The sequence below is a fragment of the Nerophis lumbriciformis genome, linkage group LG24, assembly GCF_033978685.3.
Source record: "Nerophis lumbriciformis linkage group LG24, RoL_Nlum_v2.1, whole genome shotgun sequence".
NCBI lineage: Eukaryota > Metazoa > Chordata > Actinopteri > Syngnathiformes > Syngnathidae > Nerophis > Nerophis lumbriciformis.
The window spans coordinates 40,680,844-40,701,636 of NC_084571.2; the positions used below are offsets into that span (position 1 = coordinate 40,680,844).

General features: G+C 42.9%; 1 protein-coding gene across 2 annotated transcripts in view; it reads left to right on the top strand.

Moving 5' to 3' along the window:
* The window catches only part of kcnt2b (potassium sodium-activated channel subfamily T member 2b), a 222,138-nt gene that overhangs the window by 60,409 nt on the left and 140,936 nt on the right, over positions 1 to 20,793 (top strand). For both annotated transcript variants that reach the window (XM_061982089.1, XM_061982090.1), the window contains exons 2-4: positions 17,663 to 17,742; positions 19,501 to 19,603; positions 19,662 to 19,724. In XM_061982089.1, the coding sequence (XP_061838073.1) occupies positions 17,663 to 17,742; positions 19,501 to 19,603; positions 19,662 to 19,724 (246 nt within the window). The remainder of the gene's footprint in view (positions 1 to 17,662; positions 17,743 to 19,500; positions 19,604 to 19,661; positions 19,725 to 20,793) is intronic.

Consider the following 20,793-nt stretch of genomic DNA (forward strand, 5'->3'; position numbering starts at 1 on the left):
ACATAGGAGTATTATTATGGTGTGTGTATATGCGCCCTATAATCCGGTGCGCCATTTGTATAAAAATAGACCTGACTAGACCCGCTCATCGGCAGTGCGCCTTATAATCCGGTGCGCCCTATGGTCCGGTACTTGCCATAAAACATTTTCACTCCTATAATCTATTGTCAAAATGTTAGACTAATTATATATAAGTTATCACACAACTCTTATGCTTAAAGGCCGTTGCTATAGTTATTATATATTGTGCTTTTTTTTTGCTTCGTGCAAGGGCACAGAACTTGTTATCTTCCACGGCAAATGAGGGGTGGCCTCGTCGAAAATGTTTTCTTTGTTTTAGCCTGCTAACAGACCAGGACTTCAAGTACCTCGACGAAGATAAGACGACAGCACGCAGACGAAGCGGAGACAAGGCGAAATCACAAGGGCCCCAGCACATTCCGTCACGTATTGTGGGCACTGGAGCTGCTTTGCATTAGTGTGACCACTCCCTTTAATAATAATAATAATAATAATAACTGGGATTTATATAGCGCTTTTCTAAGTACCCAAAGTCGCTTTACATGTAGAACCCATCAAACATTCACACCTGGTGGTGGTAAGCTATTTTCATAGCCACAGCTGCCCTGGGGTAGACTGACGGAAGCGTGGCTGCAATTTGCGCCGACGGCCCCTCCGACCACCACCTATCATTCATCATTCAGTGAGTGGCACCGGGGGCAAAGGGTGAAGTGTCCCGCCCAAGGACACAACGGCAGCGATTTTTGGATGGTAAGAGGCGGGGAGCGAACCTGCAACCCTCAGGTTTCTGGCACGGTTGCTTTACCCACTACGCCATGCCGCCCCTTTAGAGGCAGCCTCAGTGATGTTAACAAGGGAACTCCTGAATAAATAGAGGAGCGCAGGGGCTGTACCTTAGAGCGTGGTAGGAGACTGTAACTGAGTGCGCAGCCCCAAACGTTTCTCCTCATGAGCAAAATTTAACTCTGTCTCTGCCTGATTCCTTCTTCTTGTCTTGTGCAATAGATAGTTTGGTGTTTGAAAAATGTCGATTGGGACGCTCCTAGTAGCTCGGTAATGTGAATGACAACATAATTGGTTGTCGTACCGGCGGTGTGATTGTAGCCTGTAGTGTTCTACGACATGGTGCTGATCCAGTTCAGGATCGTGTAGCCTTTCCAGTCCCGCTGGTACCTCGCCACCTACGTATGTGCGACTACTATTCCTAGCTGGAGTGAGGAGGTTGATACGAGCCGCCGACCGCGCACGGCGAGCCACTTTGGTCTCGCCACTGTGTCATTAGCGGGACCGATGCTGTGTCATTATTGAAGAGCCGGCGGGAGCGTGAGCAGCGGGGGGGGGCTGAAGGTTCGACTGTCGCACGCGTCTTCCTCCGCATAAACCCCATCCTGGATTTACCACGCATGGTCCAAGTGACCCCGGTTTTTACTTTTTTGTCTCTCATATGGCCTAGTTTTGATATGCATGAAAACATATTTTCTTCTTCTTTCTTCCATAGTGGATCTAACATAATAGTGTGAGAGTCCAGTCCATAGTGGATCTAACATAATAGTGTGAGGGTCCAGTCCATAGTGGATCTAACATAATAGTGAGAGTCCAGTCCATAGTGGATCTAACATAATAGTGTGAGAGTCCAGTCCATAGTGGATCTAACATAATAGTGTGAGAGTCCAGTCCATAGTGGATCTAACATAATAGTGAGAGTCCAGTCCATAGTGGATCTAACATAATAGTGTGAGAGTCCAGTCCATAGTGGATCTAACATAATAGTGTGAGAGTCCAGTCCATAGTGGATCTAACATAATAGTGAGAGTCCAGTCCATAGTGGGTCTAACATAATAGTGTGAGAGTCCAGTCCATAGTGGATCTAACATAATAGTGTGAGAGTCCAGTCCATAGTGGATCTAACATAATAGTGTGAGAGTCCAGTCCATAGTGGATCTAACATAATAGTGAGAGTCCAGTCCATAGTGGATCTAACATAATAGTGAGAGTCCAGTCCATAGTGGATCTAACATAATAGTGAGAGTCCAGTCCATAGTGGATCTAACATAATAGTGAGAGAGTCCAGTCCATAGTGGATCTAACATAATAGTGTGAGAGTCCAGTCCATAGTGGGTCTAACATAATAGTGAGAGTCCAGTCCATAGTGGATCTAACATAATAGTGTGAGTCCAGTCCATAGTGGATCTAACATAATAGTGTGAGAGTCCAGTCCATAGTGGATCTAACATAATAGTGAGAGTCCAGTCCATAGTGGATCTAACATAATAGTGAGAGTCCAGTCCATAGTGGATCTAACATAATAGTGTGAGTCCAGTCCATAGTGGATCTAACATAATAGTGTGAGAGTCCAGTCCATAGTGGGTCTAACATAATAGTGAGAGTCCAGTCCATAGTGGATCTAACATAATAGTGTGAGAGTCCAGTCCATAGTGGATCTAACATAATAGTGTGAGAGTCCAGTCCATAGTGGATCTAACATAATAGTGTGAGAGTCCAGTCCATAGTGGATCTAACATAATAGTGTGAGAGTCCAGTTCATAGTGGATCTAACATAATAGTGAGAGTCCAGTCCATAGTGGATCTAACATAATAGTGTGAGTCCAGTTCATAGTGGATCTAACATAATAGAGTGAGAGTCCAGTCCATAGTGGATCTAACATAATAGTGTGAGAGTTCAGTCCATAGTGGATCTAACATTATAGTGAGAGTCCAGTCCATAGTGGATCTAACATAATAGTGTGAGAGTCCAGTCCATAGTGGATCTAACATAAGAGTGTGAGAGTCCAGTCTATAGTGGATCTAACATAATATTGTGAGAGTCCAGTCCATAGTGGATCTAACATAATAGTGTGAGAGTCCAGTCCATAGTGGATCTAACATAATAGTGTGAGAGTCCAGTCCATAGTGGATCTAACATAATAGTGTGAGAGTCCAGTCCATAGTGGATCTAACATAATAGTGTGAGAGTCCAGTCCATAGTGGATCTAACATAATAGTGAGAGTCCAGTCCATAGTGGATCTAACATAATAGTGTGAGAGTCCAGTCCATAGTGGATCTAACATAATAGTGTGAGAGTCCAGTCCATAGTGGATCTAACATAATAGTGTGAGAGTCCAGTCCATAGTGGATCTAACATAATAGTGTGAGAGTCCAGTCCATAGTGGATCTAACATAATAGTGTGAGAGTCCAGTCCATAGTGGATCTAACATAATAGTGAGAGTCCAGTCCATAGTGGATCTAACATAATAGTGTGAGAGTCCAGTCCATAGTGGATCTAACATAATAGTGTGAGAGTCCAGTCCATAGTGGATCTAACATAATAGTGTGAGAGTCCAGTCCATAGTGGATCTAACATAATAGTGTGAGAGTCCAGTCCATAGTGGATCTAACATAATAGTGTGAGAGTCCAGTCCATAGTGGATCTAACATAATAGTGAGAGTCCAGTCCATAGTGGATCTAACATAATAGTGTGAGAGTCCAGTCCATAGTGGATCTAACATAATAGTGTGAGAGTCCAGTTCATAGTGGATCTAACATAATAGTGAGAGTCCAGTCCATAGTGGATCTAACATAATAGTGTGAGTCCAGTTCATAGTGGATCTAACATAATAGAGTGAGAGTCCAGTCCATAGTGGATCTAACATAATAGTGTGAGAGTTCAGTCCATAGTGGATCTAACATTATAGTGAGAGTCCAGTCCATAGTGGATCTAACATAATAGTGTGAGAGTCCAGTCCATAGTGGATCTAACATAAGAGTGTGAGAGTCCAGTCTATAGTGGATCTAACATAATATTGTGAGAGTCCAGTCCATAGTGGATCTAACATAATAGTGTGAGAGTCCAGTCCATAGTGGATATAACATAATAGTGAGAGTCCAGTCCATAGTGGATCTAACATAATAGTGTGAGAGTCCAGTCCATAGTGGATCTAACATAATAGTGTGAGAGTCCAGTCCATAGTGGATCTAACATAATAGTGAGAGTTCAGTCCATAGTGGGTCTAACATAATAGTGTGAGAGTCCAGTCCATAGTGGATCTAACATAATAGTGTGAGAGTCCAGTCCATAGTGGGTCTAACATAATAGTGAGAGTCCAGTCCATAGTGGATCTAACATAATAGTGTGAGAGTCCAGTCCATAGTGGATCTAACATAATAGTGTGAGAGTCCAGTCCATAGTGGATCTAACATAATAGTGAGAGTCCAGTCCATAGTGGATCTAACATAATAGTGTGAGAGTCCAGTCCATAGTGGATCTAACATAATAGTGTGAGAGTCCAGTCCATAGTGGATCTAACATAATAGTGTGAGAGTCCAGTCCATAGTGGATCTAACATAATAGTGTGAGAGTCCAGTCCATAGTGGATCTAACATAATAGTGTGAGAGTCCAGTCCATAGTGGATCTAACATAATAGTGAGAGTCCAGTCCATAGTGGATCTAACATAATAGTGTGAGAGTCCAGTCCATAGTGGATCTAACATAATAGTGTGAGAGTCCAGTTCATAGTGGATCTAACATAATAGTGAGAGTCCAGTCCATAGTGGATCTAACATAATAGTGTGAGTCCAGTTCATAGTGGATCTAACATAATAGAGTGAGAGTCCAGTCCATAGTGGATCTAACATAATAGTGTGAGAGTTCAGTCCATAGTGGATCTAACATTATAGTGAGAGTCCAGTCCATAGTGGATCTAACATAATAGTGTGAGAGTCCAGTCCATAGTGGATCTAACATAAGAGTGTGAGAGTCCAGTCTATAGTGGATCTAACATAATATTGTGAGAGTCCAGTCCATAGTGGATCTAACATAATAGTGTGAGAGTCCAGTCCATAGTGGATATAACATAATAGTGAGAGTCCAGTCCATAGTGGATCTAACATAATAGTGTGAGAGTCCAGTCCATAGTGGATCTAACATAATAGTGTGAGAGTCCAGTCCATAGTGGATCTAACATAATAGTGAGAGTTCAGTCCATAGTGGGTCTAACATAATAGTGTGAGAGTCCAGTCCATAGTGGATCTAACATAATAGTGTGAGAGTCCAGTCCATAGTGGGTCTAACATAATAGTGAGAGTCCAGTCCATAGTGGATCTAACATAATAGTGTGAGAGTCCAGTCCATAGTGGATCTAACATAATAGTGAAAGTCCAGTCCATAGTGGATCTAACATAATAGTGAGAGTCCAGTCCATAGTGGATCTAACATAATAGTGAGAGTCCAGTCCATAGTGGATCTAACATAATAGTGAGAGTCCAGTCCATAGTGGATCTAACATAATAGTGAGAGTCCAGTCCATAGTGGATCTAACATAATAGTGTGAGAGTCCAGTCCTTAGTGGATCTAACATAATAGTGAGAGTCCAGTCCATAGTGGATCTAACATAATAGTGAGAGTCCAGTCCATAGTGGATCTAACATAATAGTGAGAGTCCAGTCTATAGTGGATCTAACATAATAGTGTGAGAGTCCAGTCCATAGTGGATCTAGCATAATAGTGTGAGAGTCCAGTCCTTAGTGGATCTAACATAATAGTGAGAGTCCAGTCCATAGTGGATCTAACATAATAGTGAGAGTCCAGTCCATAGTGGATCTAACACAATAGTGTGAGAGTCCAGTCCATAGTGGATCTAACATAATAGTGTGAGAGTCCAGTCCATAGTGGATCTAACATAATAGTGTGAGAGTCCAGTCCATAGTGGATCTAACATAATAGTGAGAGTCCAGTCCATAGTGGATCTAACATAATAGTGAGAGTCCAGTCCATAGTGGATCTAACATAATAGTGTGAGAGTCCAGTCCATAGTGGATCTAACATAATAGTGAGAGTCCAGTCCATAGTGGATCTAGCATAATAGTGTGAGAGTCCAGTCCTTAGTGGATCTAACATAATAGTGAGAGTCCAGTCCATAGTGGATCTAACATAACAGTGAGAGTCCAGTCCATAGTGGATCTAACATAATAGTGAGAGTCCAGTCCATAGTGGATCTAACATAATAGTGAGAGAGTCCAGTCCATAGTGGATATAAGATAATAGTGAGAGTCCAGTCCATAGTGGATCTAACGTAATAGTGTGAGAGTCCAGTCCATAGTGGATCTAACATAATAGTGAGAGAGTCCAGTCCATAGTGGATATAAGATAATAGTGAGAGTCCAGTCCATAGTGGATCTAACATAATAGTGTGAGAGTCCAGTCCATAGTGGATCTAACATAATAGTGAGAGTCTAGTCCATAGTGGATCCAACATAATATTGTGGGAGTCCAGTCACCACGGTCTAAAAGGGGGGTCTATTTAAAGGCTAGAGTATACAAATGAGTTTTAAGATGGGACTTAAATGCTTCTACTGAGGTAACTAACTGTTACTGCTAGAACATTCCATAGTACTGAAGCCCCAATAGAAAACGCTCTATAGCCCGCAGACTTTTTTGGGGCTTTGGGAATCACTAATAAGATGGAGTTCTTTGAAGGCAGATTTCTTGCCGGGACGTATGGTACAATACAATCAGCAGGGAAGACCCTTTAGTATTTTATACGTAAGTAGTAAAACCTTAAAGTCACATCTTAAGTGCACAGGAAGCCAGTGCAGGTGAGCCAGTATAGGTATATATATATATAGGTATATATGTATATAGGTATATAAAGGTCTATACAGTATAGGTACATATATATGTATATAAAGGTATATACAGTATAGGCGTAAAATGATCAAACTTTCTTGTTCTTGTCAAAAGTCTAGCAGCCGCATTTTGTAGCAAGTGTAATCTTTTAATGCTCGACATAGGGAGACATGAAACGGTTGGTGAGGCACTGACTTCATCACAGTCAGATTTACAAACATATGAACCCTAAAGAGTATCTTATTCACCATTTGATTGGCAGCAGTTAACGGGTTATGTTTAAAAGCTCATACCAGCATTTTTCCCTGCTTGGCACTCAGCATCAAGGCTTGGAATTGGGGGTTAAATCACCAAAAATGATTCCCGGGCACGGCACCGCTGCTGCCCACTGCTCCCCTCACCTCCCAGGGGGTGAGCAAGGGGATGGGTCAAATACAGACGACACATTTCATTACACCTAGTGTGTGTGTGACAATCATTGCTACTTTAACTTAACTTTAACTTTACACATACAAACTGTAGCACACAAAAAAGCACATTTAATAAAAAAAAAAAGTTATTATGGTCTTACCTTTACTTACAAATGAAGTCCATGCGCCGCAACTAAAGCCCTCACTTAAACTTTCCACGTGCAAGATTGAATCTATTTAAAAAAGTGTAACCGAGGGTTTATAAATGTCGCCTATACTGTATGAAACTACAAAATAACAAACACGGAGGCTCCAGTTTACACGAGGACCACTTTATTTACCTTCTTTCAAAAACCTCCGCAACGTGACATCACTTCCGCTCTTGGCGCCTTCAAAATAAGAGCTCGAGGCATATACTGTATAACAGCGCATAACAGGAACTTAACATCACAAAGAGAAAATAGGTTACACAAGTTATTTAATAAGAAGCCAAAAAGTGCAAAAACAATAATGTTCGTGTTGGAGGAGTTGTGAATTAGATACACCTGCAGTCTGCAGGTGTACCTAATGTTGTGGCCCTGCAGTCATTCACAACTCCTCCAACACCAACACTATTGTTTTTGCACTTTTTGGCTTCTTATGAAATAACTTTTTTAAATAGATTCAATCTTGCACGTGGAAAGTTTAAGTGTGGGCTTTAGTTGATATAACAATTCTACGGCGGGGGTGCAGGAGGCGAGCCTCAGCCAGTGCGTCTTTTGCAGCCGTTTTATGATCGCTCAGCACAAGAAATACGTTACACACATACAGTTGTTGACAAAATACACTGTACATTATATACCTCAGCTAACTAAACTATGGAAATGTATAATATAATTCATATAGCAATACGGTCTCACTGCACAGCAGGCCAGCAGTTAGCCGAATCCGTCCATGTTGAGGCACTGAGTGACGTGCCTCGACTGGCTGCTGTTCACCGCACCGTCTCTTCTCAGTATTTGAACGGCAAATGTGAAAATTCAGCGATTTTGAATAGAAATAATCTAAAACTGGTGAAGTTAAATGGAAAATAACTTTATAGTATAATCACTGGATACATATAACAATTTAATTATTTTTTTTTCTTTTTACATTTTTTTTCTTTCCATGATGGCAGGTGAGGCGGGGCCTCACCTGCCTCTAGTGACTGCACGTCACTGCGTTACAGTAATCGTAATTGAGACTAAAAGACTAATAAATGAATGACATAGTGTCTTTAATTTCTGTTGCATTTAAAAAACCAAAAAAGGAAAATCAACATGTTTGCTTTGAGGCCTGATGTCTTACTGCGTGCTATCGAGCGTTTGATTGCTCTCCGCATGGTGGACTGACACAAACATGATCTGGTTTGGTGGCTGCAGGATTAGGTCTCTGCTATTTGCAGATGATGTGGTCCTGATGGCTTCCTCCGGCCAGGATCTTCAGCTCTCACTGGATCGGTTCGCAGCCGAGTGTGAAGTGACTGGGATGGGAATCAGCACCTCCAAGTCCGAGTCCATGGTTCTCTCCCGGAAAAGGGTGGAGTGCCATCTCCGGGTTGGGGAGGAGATCTTGCCCCAAGTGGAGGAGTTCAAGTACCTCGGAGTCTTGTTCACGAGTGGGGGAAGAGTGGATCGTGAGATCGACAGGCGGATCGGTGCGGCATCTTCAGTAATGCGGACGCCGTATCGATCCGTTGTGGTGAAGAAGGAGCTGAGCCGGAAGGCAAAGCTCTCGATTTACCGGTCGATCTACGTTCCCATCCTCACCTATGGTCATGAGCTTTGGGTCATGACCGAAAGGACAAGATCACGGGTACAAGCGGCCGAAATGAGTTTCCTCCGCCGAGTGGCGGGGCTCTCCCTTAGAGATAGGGTGAGAAGCTCTGTCATTCGGGGGGAGCTCAAAGTAAAGCCGCTGCTCCTCCACATCGAGAGGAGCCAGATGAGGTGGTTCGGGCATCTGGTCAGGATGCCACCCGAACGCCTCCCTAGGAAGGTGTTTCGGGCACGTCCGACCGGTAGGAGGCCACGGGGAAGACCCAGGACACGCTGGGAAGACTATCTCTCCCGGCTGGCCTGGGAACGCCTCGGGATCCCCCGGGAGGAGCTGGACGAAGTGGCTGGGGAGAGGGAAGTCTGGGCTTCCCTGCTTAGGCTGCTGCCCCCGCGACCCGACCTCGGATAAGCGGAAGAAGATGGATGGATGGATGGATTTAAAAAACCAAAAAAGGAAAATCAACATGTTTGCTTTGAGGCCTGATGTCTTACTGCGTGCTATCGAGCGTTTGATTGCTCTCCGCATGGTGGACTGACACAAACATGATCGACTAACATTGTGGTTGCGAGTGCAAACACATCCTGGATCCTCTCATATCTGCGGGACTTTGCACCCGATGGCGTTCCAATGAAAAGGCACAATTTGGCCCACGGGCCAGCATCTTCTTTAGTTTTGCTTCATACGTGTAGAAGTATTACTGGCACGGAGGATGAATGGGTCGGCGTCAACCGGCGACTGAGCGCACATCCGCTCATGTGAGAAGGAAGCGGGAGGCAAGTCGTGTCGGCGTTGCCGTGGCAACTACAGGGGGCGCTCGTCTCGCTCCTCTCTGGGGGCCGAAAGACAGTGGAACCCTCTTACTGGCCAATAGTCTTTCTCTCGTGTGGCCTTCATGAGCTCAGCCTGGCGTCATCCACTCCGTCCCTTGGGGAGGGACGGAGTGGATGACGCCAGGCTGAGCTCATGAAAGGTGCGGATTGTCCGCCCGCAAGGTGGTCGAACAGGAAATGCGGTCTGTCTGCTTCTGTGCAGGATCAGCCCACTTTCAGGCCTTGTTCTGCTTTTCCATCATGTCATCATCCTCTCTAACACATGCAGGTTAGCCATGTTGCATGTGTCGCTCCCGCCAGATGGAAGAGTGGTCATCATGGCCTCACATGTTCGTCAGCAGGAAGTCATCAGACACTCCGTATTCAATCAGCCTGGCTAACGAGATGAACCACGACTGGATGGGTGAACGGACCAGCGCCATTAGATACAGTTTTGTACAAACTTGTATTCTCGTACCTTGTCGAAATAATGATCACTCCTTTGCTCTGCCATAATCTACGTTCACAACACCAGCACAGCTTTATCAATAACATCGTTAGCATCCATCTATTGCTATTATTTGTTTTCTCTTTCTGTTGAAGGTCTACTGAAAGCCACTACTAGCGACCACGCAGTCTGATAGTTTATATATCAATGATGAAATCTTAACATTGCAACACATGCCAATAGGGCCGGGTTAGCTTACTAAAGTGCAATTTTAAATTTTGTGCGAAATATCCTGCTGAAAACGTCTTGGTATGATGACGTCACGGATTGTAGAGGACATTTTGGGACAGCGTGGTGGCCAGCTATTAAGTCGTCTGTTTTCATCGCAAAATTCCACAGTATTCTGGACATCTGTGTTGGTGAATCTTTTGCAATTTGTTCAATGAACAATGGAGACAGCTAAGAAGAAAGCTGTAGGTGGGAAGCGGTGTATTGCGGGCGGCTGCAGCGACACAAACACAGCCGGTGTTTCATTGTTTACATTCCCGAAAGATGACAGTCAAGCTTTACCATTGGCCTGTGGAGAACTGGGACAACAGAGACTCTTACCAGGAGGACTTTGAGTTGGATGCGCAGACGCGGTACCGTGAGTACGCTTCCAAACATTTGATCGCTTGCCCGTACGTGCGTGCCGCTATGTGCATGTCACGTACGTAACTTTGGGGACTTTGGGGAAATATATGTGCTGTATGAACTTTGGGGAGGTGAACGGTATTTTGGGCTGTGGGATTGAGCATGTTGTGCAGGTGTTTGAGTTGTATTGGCGGGTTATATGGATGGGAGGAAGGAGGCTTTTGTTATGCGGGATTAATTTGTGGCATATTAAATATAAGCCTGGTTGTGTTGTGGCTAATAGAGTATATATATGTCTTGTGTTTATTTACTGTTTTAGTCATTCCCAGCTGAATATCAGGTCCCACCCGCCTCTCACAGCATCTTCCCTATCGGAATCGCTCCCACTGCCCTCTAGTCCTTCACTCTCACTTTCCTCATCCACCGCTATTATAATTTTTATCAGCGACCAAAAGTTGCGAACTTTATCGTCGATGTTCTCTACTAAATCCTTTCAGCAAAAATATGGCAATATCACGAAATGATCAAGTATGACACATAGAATGGACCTGCTATCCCTGTTTAAATAAGAAAAAATCGCATTTCAGTAGGCTTTTAATTAAAATGGAAATACAATAATAACATCCTATCTTGCTGATTGTATTGTACCATATGTCCCAGCATGAAATCTGCCTTCAAACAACTCCATCTTATTAGTGATTCCCAGAGCCCAAAAATAGTCTGCGGGCTATAGAGCGTTTTCTATTGGGGCTCCAGTACTATGGAATGTTCTAGCAGTAACAGTTAGAAATGCTACCTCATGGTCGGGGGGGCGTGGTTGAGGGCGTGGTTAAGAGGGGAGGAGTATATTTACAGCTAGAATTCACCAAGTCAAGTATTTCATATATATATATATATATATATATATATATATATATATATATATATATATATATATATATATATATATATATATATATACCGTATTTTCCGCACCATAAGCCGCCCTGGGTTATAAGCCGCGCCTTCAATAAACGGCATATTTCAAAACTTTGTCCACCTATAAGCCGCCCCGTGTTATAAGCCGCATCTAACTGCGCTAAAGGAATGTCAAAAAAACAGTCAGATAGGTCAGTCAAACTTTAATAATATATTAAAAACCAGCGTGATGTGGGCGCGCATGGAGTCGTATATCAACGTGGACGGAGCTGCGTGAAAAAAGCCACCCGGCCTCTTCGCGTAAACTTACCTTAACCACTCGCTCATCTTTTCTTCATCCATCCATCCCTTCGAGTTAGCTTTTATGATGACGCCGGCTGGAAAGGTCTCTTTTGGCAAGGTCTTCCTTTTGAATATCACCATGGGTGGAAGTTTCTGGCCATTAGCATGGCAAGCTAGAACCACAGTGAAGGATGACTTCTCATTCCCTGTGGTGCGAATATTCACCGTACGTGCTCCCGTTGTATCCACAGTGCGGTTCACAGGAATATCAAAAGTCAGTGGAACCTCGTCCATGTTAATAATGTTCTCTGGCCGGATCTTTTTTTCAGCTATCTTGTTTTTACAATATGCACGGAAAGTAGCCAGCTTTTCTTGAAAGTCTTTAGGCAGTTGCTGTGAAATAGTAGTCCGTGTGCGGATGGAGAGATTGCGTCTTTTCATGAACCGGAAACCTGTCGCTTAGTAGGAGCCATTTTGTGGTCTTTACAGATGTAAACACACAAAGGAAATGAAACGTAATATCCGCGCCCTTCTTCTTCTTCTACGCGGGCGGGTGGTTGCTTACAGTAGCAGAAGAAGCGCTTCCTGTTCTATGGGGGCGGGTGCTTACCTTGGCGGTTGCTTGCGTAGAAGAAGAAGCACTTCCTCTTCTACGGGGAAAAAAGATGGCGGCTGTTTACCGTAGTTGCGAGACCGAAACTTTATGAAAATGAATCTTAATATTAATCCATATATAAAGCGCACCGGGTTATAAGCCGCACTGTCAGCTTTTGAGTAAATTTGTGGTTTTTAGGTGCGGCTAATAGTGCGGAAAATACGGTATATAAGAAATACTTGACTTTCAGTGAATTCTAGCTATATATATATATATATTTATTTTATGATATATATATATATATATATATATATATATATATATATATATATATATATATATATATATATATATATATATATATATATGTATGTGGGGGAAAAAAAATCACAAGACTACTTCATCTCTACAGGCCTGTTTCATGAGGGGTTCCCTCAATCATCAGGAGATTTTAATGGAAGCATTCACATACCATGGTTTATATAGGGCACAGAGTGGGTGGGTACAGGCTGGCGTAGGAGCGTGGTGATTGGCTCATGTGTTACCTAGGAGGTGTTTCCGTCTGTGGCGGCATGCTGATACAATTTCGCTGCGCTTGTTGAGGGATGACAGGTCTGGACGGTATATAATAAACAGTTTCTCTTTCAAGCATAGGTTGCATATTTTATTACCACTATTGTAAGGTGTGCTGGATGCAAGAATTTGCCATGTTATTGAATATTCAACATTATTGTCTTTGAGGTCCCAAATGTGTTTGCTGAGTTCTGTGGTATTCCGCAGGTTTTGGTTCCTGAAAGAAGCCTTGTGATTGTTCCATCTGGTTTTAAACTCTCCCTCGGTTAATCCTACATATGTGTCGGATGTGTTAATGTCCTTGCGTGTTACCTTAGATTGGTAAACAACTGATGTTTGCAAGCACCCCCCGTTGAGAGGGCAATCAGGTTTCTTGCGGCAGTTGCAGCCTTTGTTGGTTTTGGGGTCGCTCTGTCCGGGGGCCGACAGCTCATTTGCAATTGTTTTGTTGTGGTTTGAGATAATTTGTCGTATATTGTTCATACAGCTGTAGCTCAATTTAATGTTGTTCTTGTTGAATACTTTTCTTAGGGTGTTGCCTTTGGGGAAGTGTTTGCCAATCAGAGTGAGGAATTTGTGGCCAATGTTAGTTGAGACGTTTTTGCTGTATGGGGGGTTGTACCAGATGATGTTGTTTCGTTTTCTGGCTGAGATGAAATAGTCTCAGTCACACATACATATATTGCGCTCTACTACGGTATCGAGCACTATTTTTTGGATAACCTTATTAAGATATATATATATATATATATATATATATATATATATATATATATATATATATATATATATATGTATAAATAAGAGAAATCCTTGAATTTCAGTGTTCATTTATTTACACATATACACACACACATAACACTCATCTACTCATTGTTGAGTTAAGGGTTGAATTGTCCATCCTTGTTCTATTCTCCGTCACTATTTTTCTAACCATGCTGAACACCCTCTCTGATGATGCATTCTGCTCCGTCTCCTTGTTGTGTGCGCAGTTGTGCACTGCACTCTCTAAAAGCCCTAGATGTTATTGTCACATATGCATGTACAGTAGATGGTACAGTATTGTCCTGTTTAAGAGTGTCACAACATTGCTGTTTACGGCAGACGAACTGCTTTACGGTAGACGAAAACGCGACTGCTGTTGTTGTGTGTTGTTGCCGCGCTGGGAGGACGTTAATGTAAACTGCCTAACAATAAACCCACATAAGAAACCAAGAACTTGCCCTCGATCATTTTACAGTTATAACGTGATTGGGCAGGCACGCTGTTTATATTGTGGGAAAGCGGATGTGAAAACAGGCTGTCGACACGTCACTCAGGTGCGCCTGAATTTCGGGAGATTTTCGGGAGATAATTTGTCCCGGGAGGTTTTCGGGAGAGGCACCGAATTTCGGGAATCCGGGAGGGTTGGCAAGTATGGGACCAACATATAATATTTTACAGTATAAGAAATGAAAATAAAAATAAAACCTGATACAGTAAAAAATAAAAATAAAAAAATCTGTAAGAGTATAAGAACCTGCCTTGTTACTATTGATAGGTGTCGGTTCTGATGGGGCCACTTGCATGCTGGCAAAGAACAACACAAACATGACCTTCTAAGGCCTGCCAACTGGTTGCTAATTAAAGCTTTGTGTGAAGGTGTGTGGAAAAAGTTGCTTCGGTGAGTTTCTACTAAGCGAGGTAGTTTCTAATAGTCAAGAATAAATTGGACCTGTTTAGTTGGCATCGCTGAACTAATGGAGTTTGGAACTGCACCAATGACAACTAAGTGCTTGGCACAAGGATGAGGAAAATTTGCCAGTTCAATGACAAAGTGCTGAAACGTCTGCCAGTGGCGTCGTTTGCTCTGCTGAGGTAGTGGTGGGGGTTGGCAGAGTGGCCGGGCCAGCAACCTGAGGGTTCCTGGTTCGATCCCCACCTTCTACCAACCTCGTCACGTCCGTCGTGACCTTGAGAAAGACGCTTCACCCTTGCTCCTGATGGGTGGTGGCTAGGGCCTTGCATGGCAGCTCCCGCCATCAGTGTGTGAATGTTTGTGTGAATGGGTGAATGTGGAAATATTGTCAGGTTCAAACACTGATGACATTTATTAAACAAGACAAGAGGCAAGTAATTAAACAGAGACCGAATTCAATTTGGACTCAAATGAGGAGACACGCCTGGACACTGTACTCTTGTACAGTATCTCAGCACGCTCTGCCAAAAGATGGCACGCCTCCTTCTTTTATTTTGGACCCTCCCCGACCACATGGCCACGGCTGTTTCCAAAGGACAAAGGTCGCAAAAAGTTCACAGAAAAGGTCTTAAACAATTCACAGGAAAGGTCAGTTCAAAAAGAGTTCGTAAAATACTTCAAAAAGAGTTCCATAAAATAGTTCAAAGAGAGTTTGTAAAATAGTTAAAAAAAAGGTCCATAAAATAGTTCAAAAAGAGTTCGTCTGGAAATTGGGCAGATCCTGCCATCTGTCCGCTTTGAAGTCCTTGGGTTAGAACAATATATTTCTGTTGATTACCATACTTCACGGTGGCAGAGGGGTTAGTGCATCTGCCTCACAATACGAAGGTCCTGAGTAGTCTTGGGTTCAATCCCGGGCTCGGGATCTTTCTGTGTGGAGTTTGCATGTCCTCCCCGTGACTGCGTGGGTTCCCTCCGGGTACTCCGGCTTCCTCCCACCTCCAAAGACATGCACCTGGGGATAAGTTGATTGGCAACACTAAATTGGCCCTAGTGTGTGGATGTGAGTGTGAATGTTGTCTGTCTATCTGTGTTGGCCCTGCGATGAGGTGGCGACTTGTCCAGGGTGTACCCCGCCTTCCGCCCGATTGTAGCTGAGATAGGCTCCAGCGCCCCCCGCGACCCCAAAGGGAATAAGCGGTAGAAAATGGATGGATGGATGGATGGACCATACATGAGAGAAAACAGAAAACCCTTCATGTGGCTCTCCCCCTTACACAGTGAAGTTTTACGAGCCTTACTCTTGGTAGGCCTCAAAGACAGCCCCTGTCCTTTTGCCTGGAACTCATTTCAACATAAAGTTTTTTGTGATAACTTACTAACAATTATTCTAACAAATAGTGTCAAAGCGCTTTGAGTACCTTGAAGGTAGAAAAGCGCTATACAAGTATAACGCTGTCTTCCAGAAAGCTAAGATAAGAACAAGCTTAAAAAGTAGATGTGTTTCTGTCAGGGGGGTTCAACTGTGGAACAGCTTGGATGATTCCTTAAAATGTTCCAGGTCCATTCACACATTTAAAAAACACTTTAAGACGAATGTCTTGGAAAAATATATCACTCTTGAATCAACACAGTAGTTAATACTATGATCAATGTTAATTAAAATACTAAATGTGGGATATAAATAATAATGGAAGTATAATTGTTTGTATATAGTATATAAATTGGTACAAAGGTTTAACACACGTATAAGGATATTTCACATGCCTTTACTGTGTATATAATTGAACAGTGTTCATATTGTGTATAATGTGTATTTATAATATCAGAATCAGAATCAGCTTTATTGTCATTACGCAAGGTAACGAGATTGAGGCCATTCCATACAGTGCGATGTGTGCATGCTAGAAAAACAATGTGCAAATATATAAAAATTTAAAAAATGTAGAAGTGCAATGAATATTGTGTGAAATGAATATATACATGAAAAAACAAAACAAAAACAGGGTGGTTGGTGGAATGGGTTATTGCACCGAAGAGAAGGCAGTTATGAGGGACAATGGGGCAGTCCGTTCAGGATGGTTATGGCCCTGGGGAAGAAGCTGTTCTTTAGCCTGTTTGTTTTGGTTTTAATGCACCTGTAGCGCTTCCCAGAGGGCAGCACATGTTGTACAAAAGACATTTCATAATTTCCGGAAGTTCATCTTGTACTTGACATTGTTTATAGGGTTAGGCGCTATAAGTGTACAACTTCAGCCTAAACCCTTTCGGTCTGCAACATTTTCATTTTCAATCTATGAATGTACAACTGTTTGTTTATTTTGTTGACCATTGACCAAAAAATAAACTTACTACTACTACTATCTAACCCATTTACCATAATAATAATAATAATATATTTTATTTGTAAAAGCACTTTACATTGAGCAAACAACCTCAAAGTGCTACAGTGTATTAAAAAAAAAAAAAAGATAATAAAATAAATAAAAATAAAAACTAGAACAGCCTATACGTCTAAAAAAAAAAAAAGGCTTTAAAAAAAAAAAAAGAAGGTTTTTAAGCCTTTTTTAAAAGCATCCACAGTCTGTGGTGCCCTCAGGTGGTCAGGGAGAGCATTCCACAGACTGGGAGCGGCGGAGCAGAAAGGCCGGTCTCCCATAGTTCGTAGCTTTGTCCTCGGAGGTTGGAGGACTTTTTTTACCATTTATCCAAAGAGTTACTTCGGTAAATGTAGCGCGTTACCATACCCACCTCTGATTGTAAATAATATGGGCTTCTTCCCACTCCTTTTCAGACATCTTGAATTGTGCGAGTGTAATCATGTGACCTTTTCTTAATGTTACTCTTTCCTTCCCCCCACCCCCGTCCTCAGGGTGCAGGTGGAGTTCTACGTGAATGAGAACACGTTCAAAGAGCGCCTCAAGCTGTTCTTCATCAAGAATCAAAGATCCAGTGAGTTGCCCCGGCTTTCTTTGCCTTTCCAATGTAAAGTCCATGCTCTGATTGTTGTAACCTCTGATGTGACGCTTTGCCTGGTTTGTGCGATAAAACGTACATACTGTGCAGTATAACTGGCACAGTTTAATAAGATTCATCAGAAATAATACTTAATAATACTCGACAGTGCACCTTATAACCTTATGTATGCCTAATGTACGGAATGATTTTGGTTGTGCTTACCGACCTCGAAGCTATTATATTTGGTAAATGGTGTAATGATAAGTGTGACCAGTAGATGGCAGTCACACATAAGAGATACGTGTAGACTGCAATATGATGGCAGTCAAAAATAAGAGCGCGGATCTGCCCAAATTCCAGACTAACTCTTTTTTAACTATTTTTATGGACCTCTTTTTGAACTATTTTACAAACTCTTTTCGAACTGACCTTTTCTGTGAATTGTCGACGACCTTTTTTTGTGAACTTTTTGCGACCTTTGTCCTTTGGAAACAGCCGTGGCCATGTGGTCGGGGAGGGTCCAAAAATAAAAGAAGGAGGCATACAATCTTTTGGCAGAGCAAGGTCAAGGTCAAGGTTCAACTTTATTGTCCCCGCGGGGAAATTTGTCTTGGGCACAGTGCATCATTGCTTTCTTAACATACCCAAAAACAACAGAAGAAAAACACAAGCACAGACACAACCACAACCATACAACTAACATTTAAACATCAGAACATGGAGCTTGATAGACATAGGTGGCACTTTGATGTAGGCATAAAATCTACAGTATGGAGATAAAGATAAAGTACCAATGTGCATTGCACTAGAGCTCATGGATAAAGTGCTGTGTGCTAAAGTGCTTAGTTCTAAAGTGCTATGTGCTAAAGTGCTATGTGCTAAAAAAGTGCTATTAAAATTCTATTGCACATTGTTGGTCAGCTTAATGGAGGCTGGGACAAATGATAATTTAAGGCGGTTAGATTTGCATAGTGGGACCCGGAGTCTTCTCCCTGATGGCAGGGTTCCATATTCAGGAAAGAGTGGGTGTTGTGAGTTGGAAATAATTTTCTTAGCTTTTTTCCTAACTGCCTGCTCATAGATGCTCTGTATAGGCTGATATTCTTTCCTCCCTACGATTTTCATTGCCGTTTTATGCATGCCGGCCAGTTTGCTTTTTAGCTTAACGGTTAGGTTGCCAAACCATGAGGTGATCCCGTATCTAATGATGCTCTCTACAACGGCACGGTAGAAAATCATCGTGATGTGGCTGCTCACGCCGTACAATCTTAATCTTCGCAAAAAATATAGCCTCTGTTGCAGTCTATTGCACAGTTTGTCAATATGTGTCTTCCAGCAGAGAAGATTATCAATATGAACCCCTAAATATTTATATGAGGATACATGGGTGATTTCCTGATTTTTGATGACCGCTGGCTCATGGTCAGTCACTTTCCTCGGATCCAAAACCATTTCCTGTGTCTTGGTCACATTTAAAATAGGATGGTTAGTGTCACACCACCTAATAAATAGGTCTATCTCGTCTTGGTACACAGAGGGGTCTGTATCCTTGTGTAGAAGGCTTAGGAGACTGTACAAGAGTACAGTGTGTCCAGGCGTGTCTCCTCAATTGAGTCCAAATTGAATTCTGTCCCTGTTTAATTCTTTGCCTCTTGTCTTGTTTAGTAGATGTCATCAGTGTTTGAATCTGACAGTACCAAATCGGGTTTCTTACTTGATAAAGGGCTAAACTGAAATCTTCCCACTGTGCAGGTTTGCGGGTGCGAATGTTCAACTTTGCACTGAAAGTGCTGAGCTGCCTCCTCTACATCGTCCGAGTGTTACTGGACAACCCGCAAGAAGAGAGGCCCGACTGGTGAGAACCACACAGCAGCTGCCTTGATCTTGTCCAAACATTGTTGTGTCTCACACAGCATGGGTGGCGTCAACTGCACCAAACAGACCACGCCCGCCCGCCCCTGGAACGAGTTTGATTGGTAAGCGCGCATCAGGTCTTCAAATTAGGACCGATGGGTCCGGGTGGACTCGCATGCTTCCTCATTGTGTAACGCGATCAATGCGACTTGACTTAACCGCCGCTATTCACGTGCCGATATTGAGTATTCCAGATCCGCATTCATTCCTCACAAGTGGGGTATGGATTAGCTGTCGGCGTAATATGTCTGTAGTGCCTAATCAACAGCCATCTAGTGGAGATAAAGCAGGTCATTTACCACGGGGGAAACGGGAAGTGGCCAACGCAAACCATGTCGGATCGCCACGCCATGTCTCCTATTGATCGGGTTAGAGGGTCGGCGACGCTGGCGAAGCTCCGACTCCGAATGAGTAAGGAGGCTGACAGAGCGCCAGGAAGGTTCTGGTGCCGCCTCCTGCTTCGGGCTGGCCACTCGGAGGAGCCAATCGAGCGGGCAAGCGGCCATGAGAGGCCCCAGGGTGTCTTTGTAGCCTCACAATAAGGCTGTGAATTTCCATTTGACTGTGTGAATATCACTTGTTCGCCTACAATATGAGAACGTGGGCCGTTGATGGCGTCGGGAGGAATGTAATTATCTTTGTCCAAGGAAATGTTTACTGTTCTCGTCACATTCTCAGTGCATTGAATCGATCCCGACCGGACGTTAACAAGACGTCTCATCCGAGCAGGCTTCATTAGTCGACGGCAGTGTTTGTGGATCTCAATACTAGGCAGAGGTGGGTAGTAACGCGCTACATTTACTCCGTTACATCTACTTGAGTAACTTTTGGGATAAATTGTACTTCTAAGAGTAGTTTTAATGCAACATACTTTTACTTTTACTTGAGTATATTTATAGAGAAGAAACGCTACTTTTACTCCGCTACTTTTATCTACATTCAGCTCGCTACTCGCTACTAATTTTTATCGATCTGTTAATGCACGCTTTGTTTGTTTTGGTCTGTCAGACAGACCTTCATAGTGCCTGCGTTTCAACAAATACAGTCACTGGTGACGTTCACTCCGTTCCACCAATCAGATGCAGTCACTGGTGACGTTGGACCAATCAAACAGAGCCAGGCGGTCACATG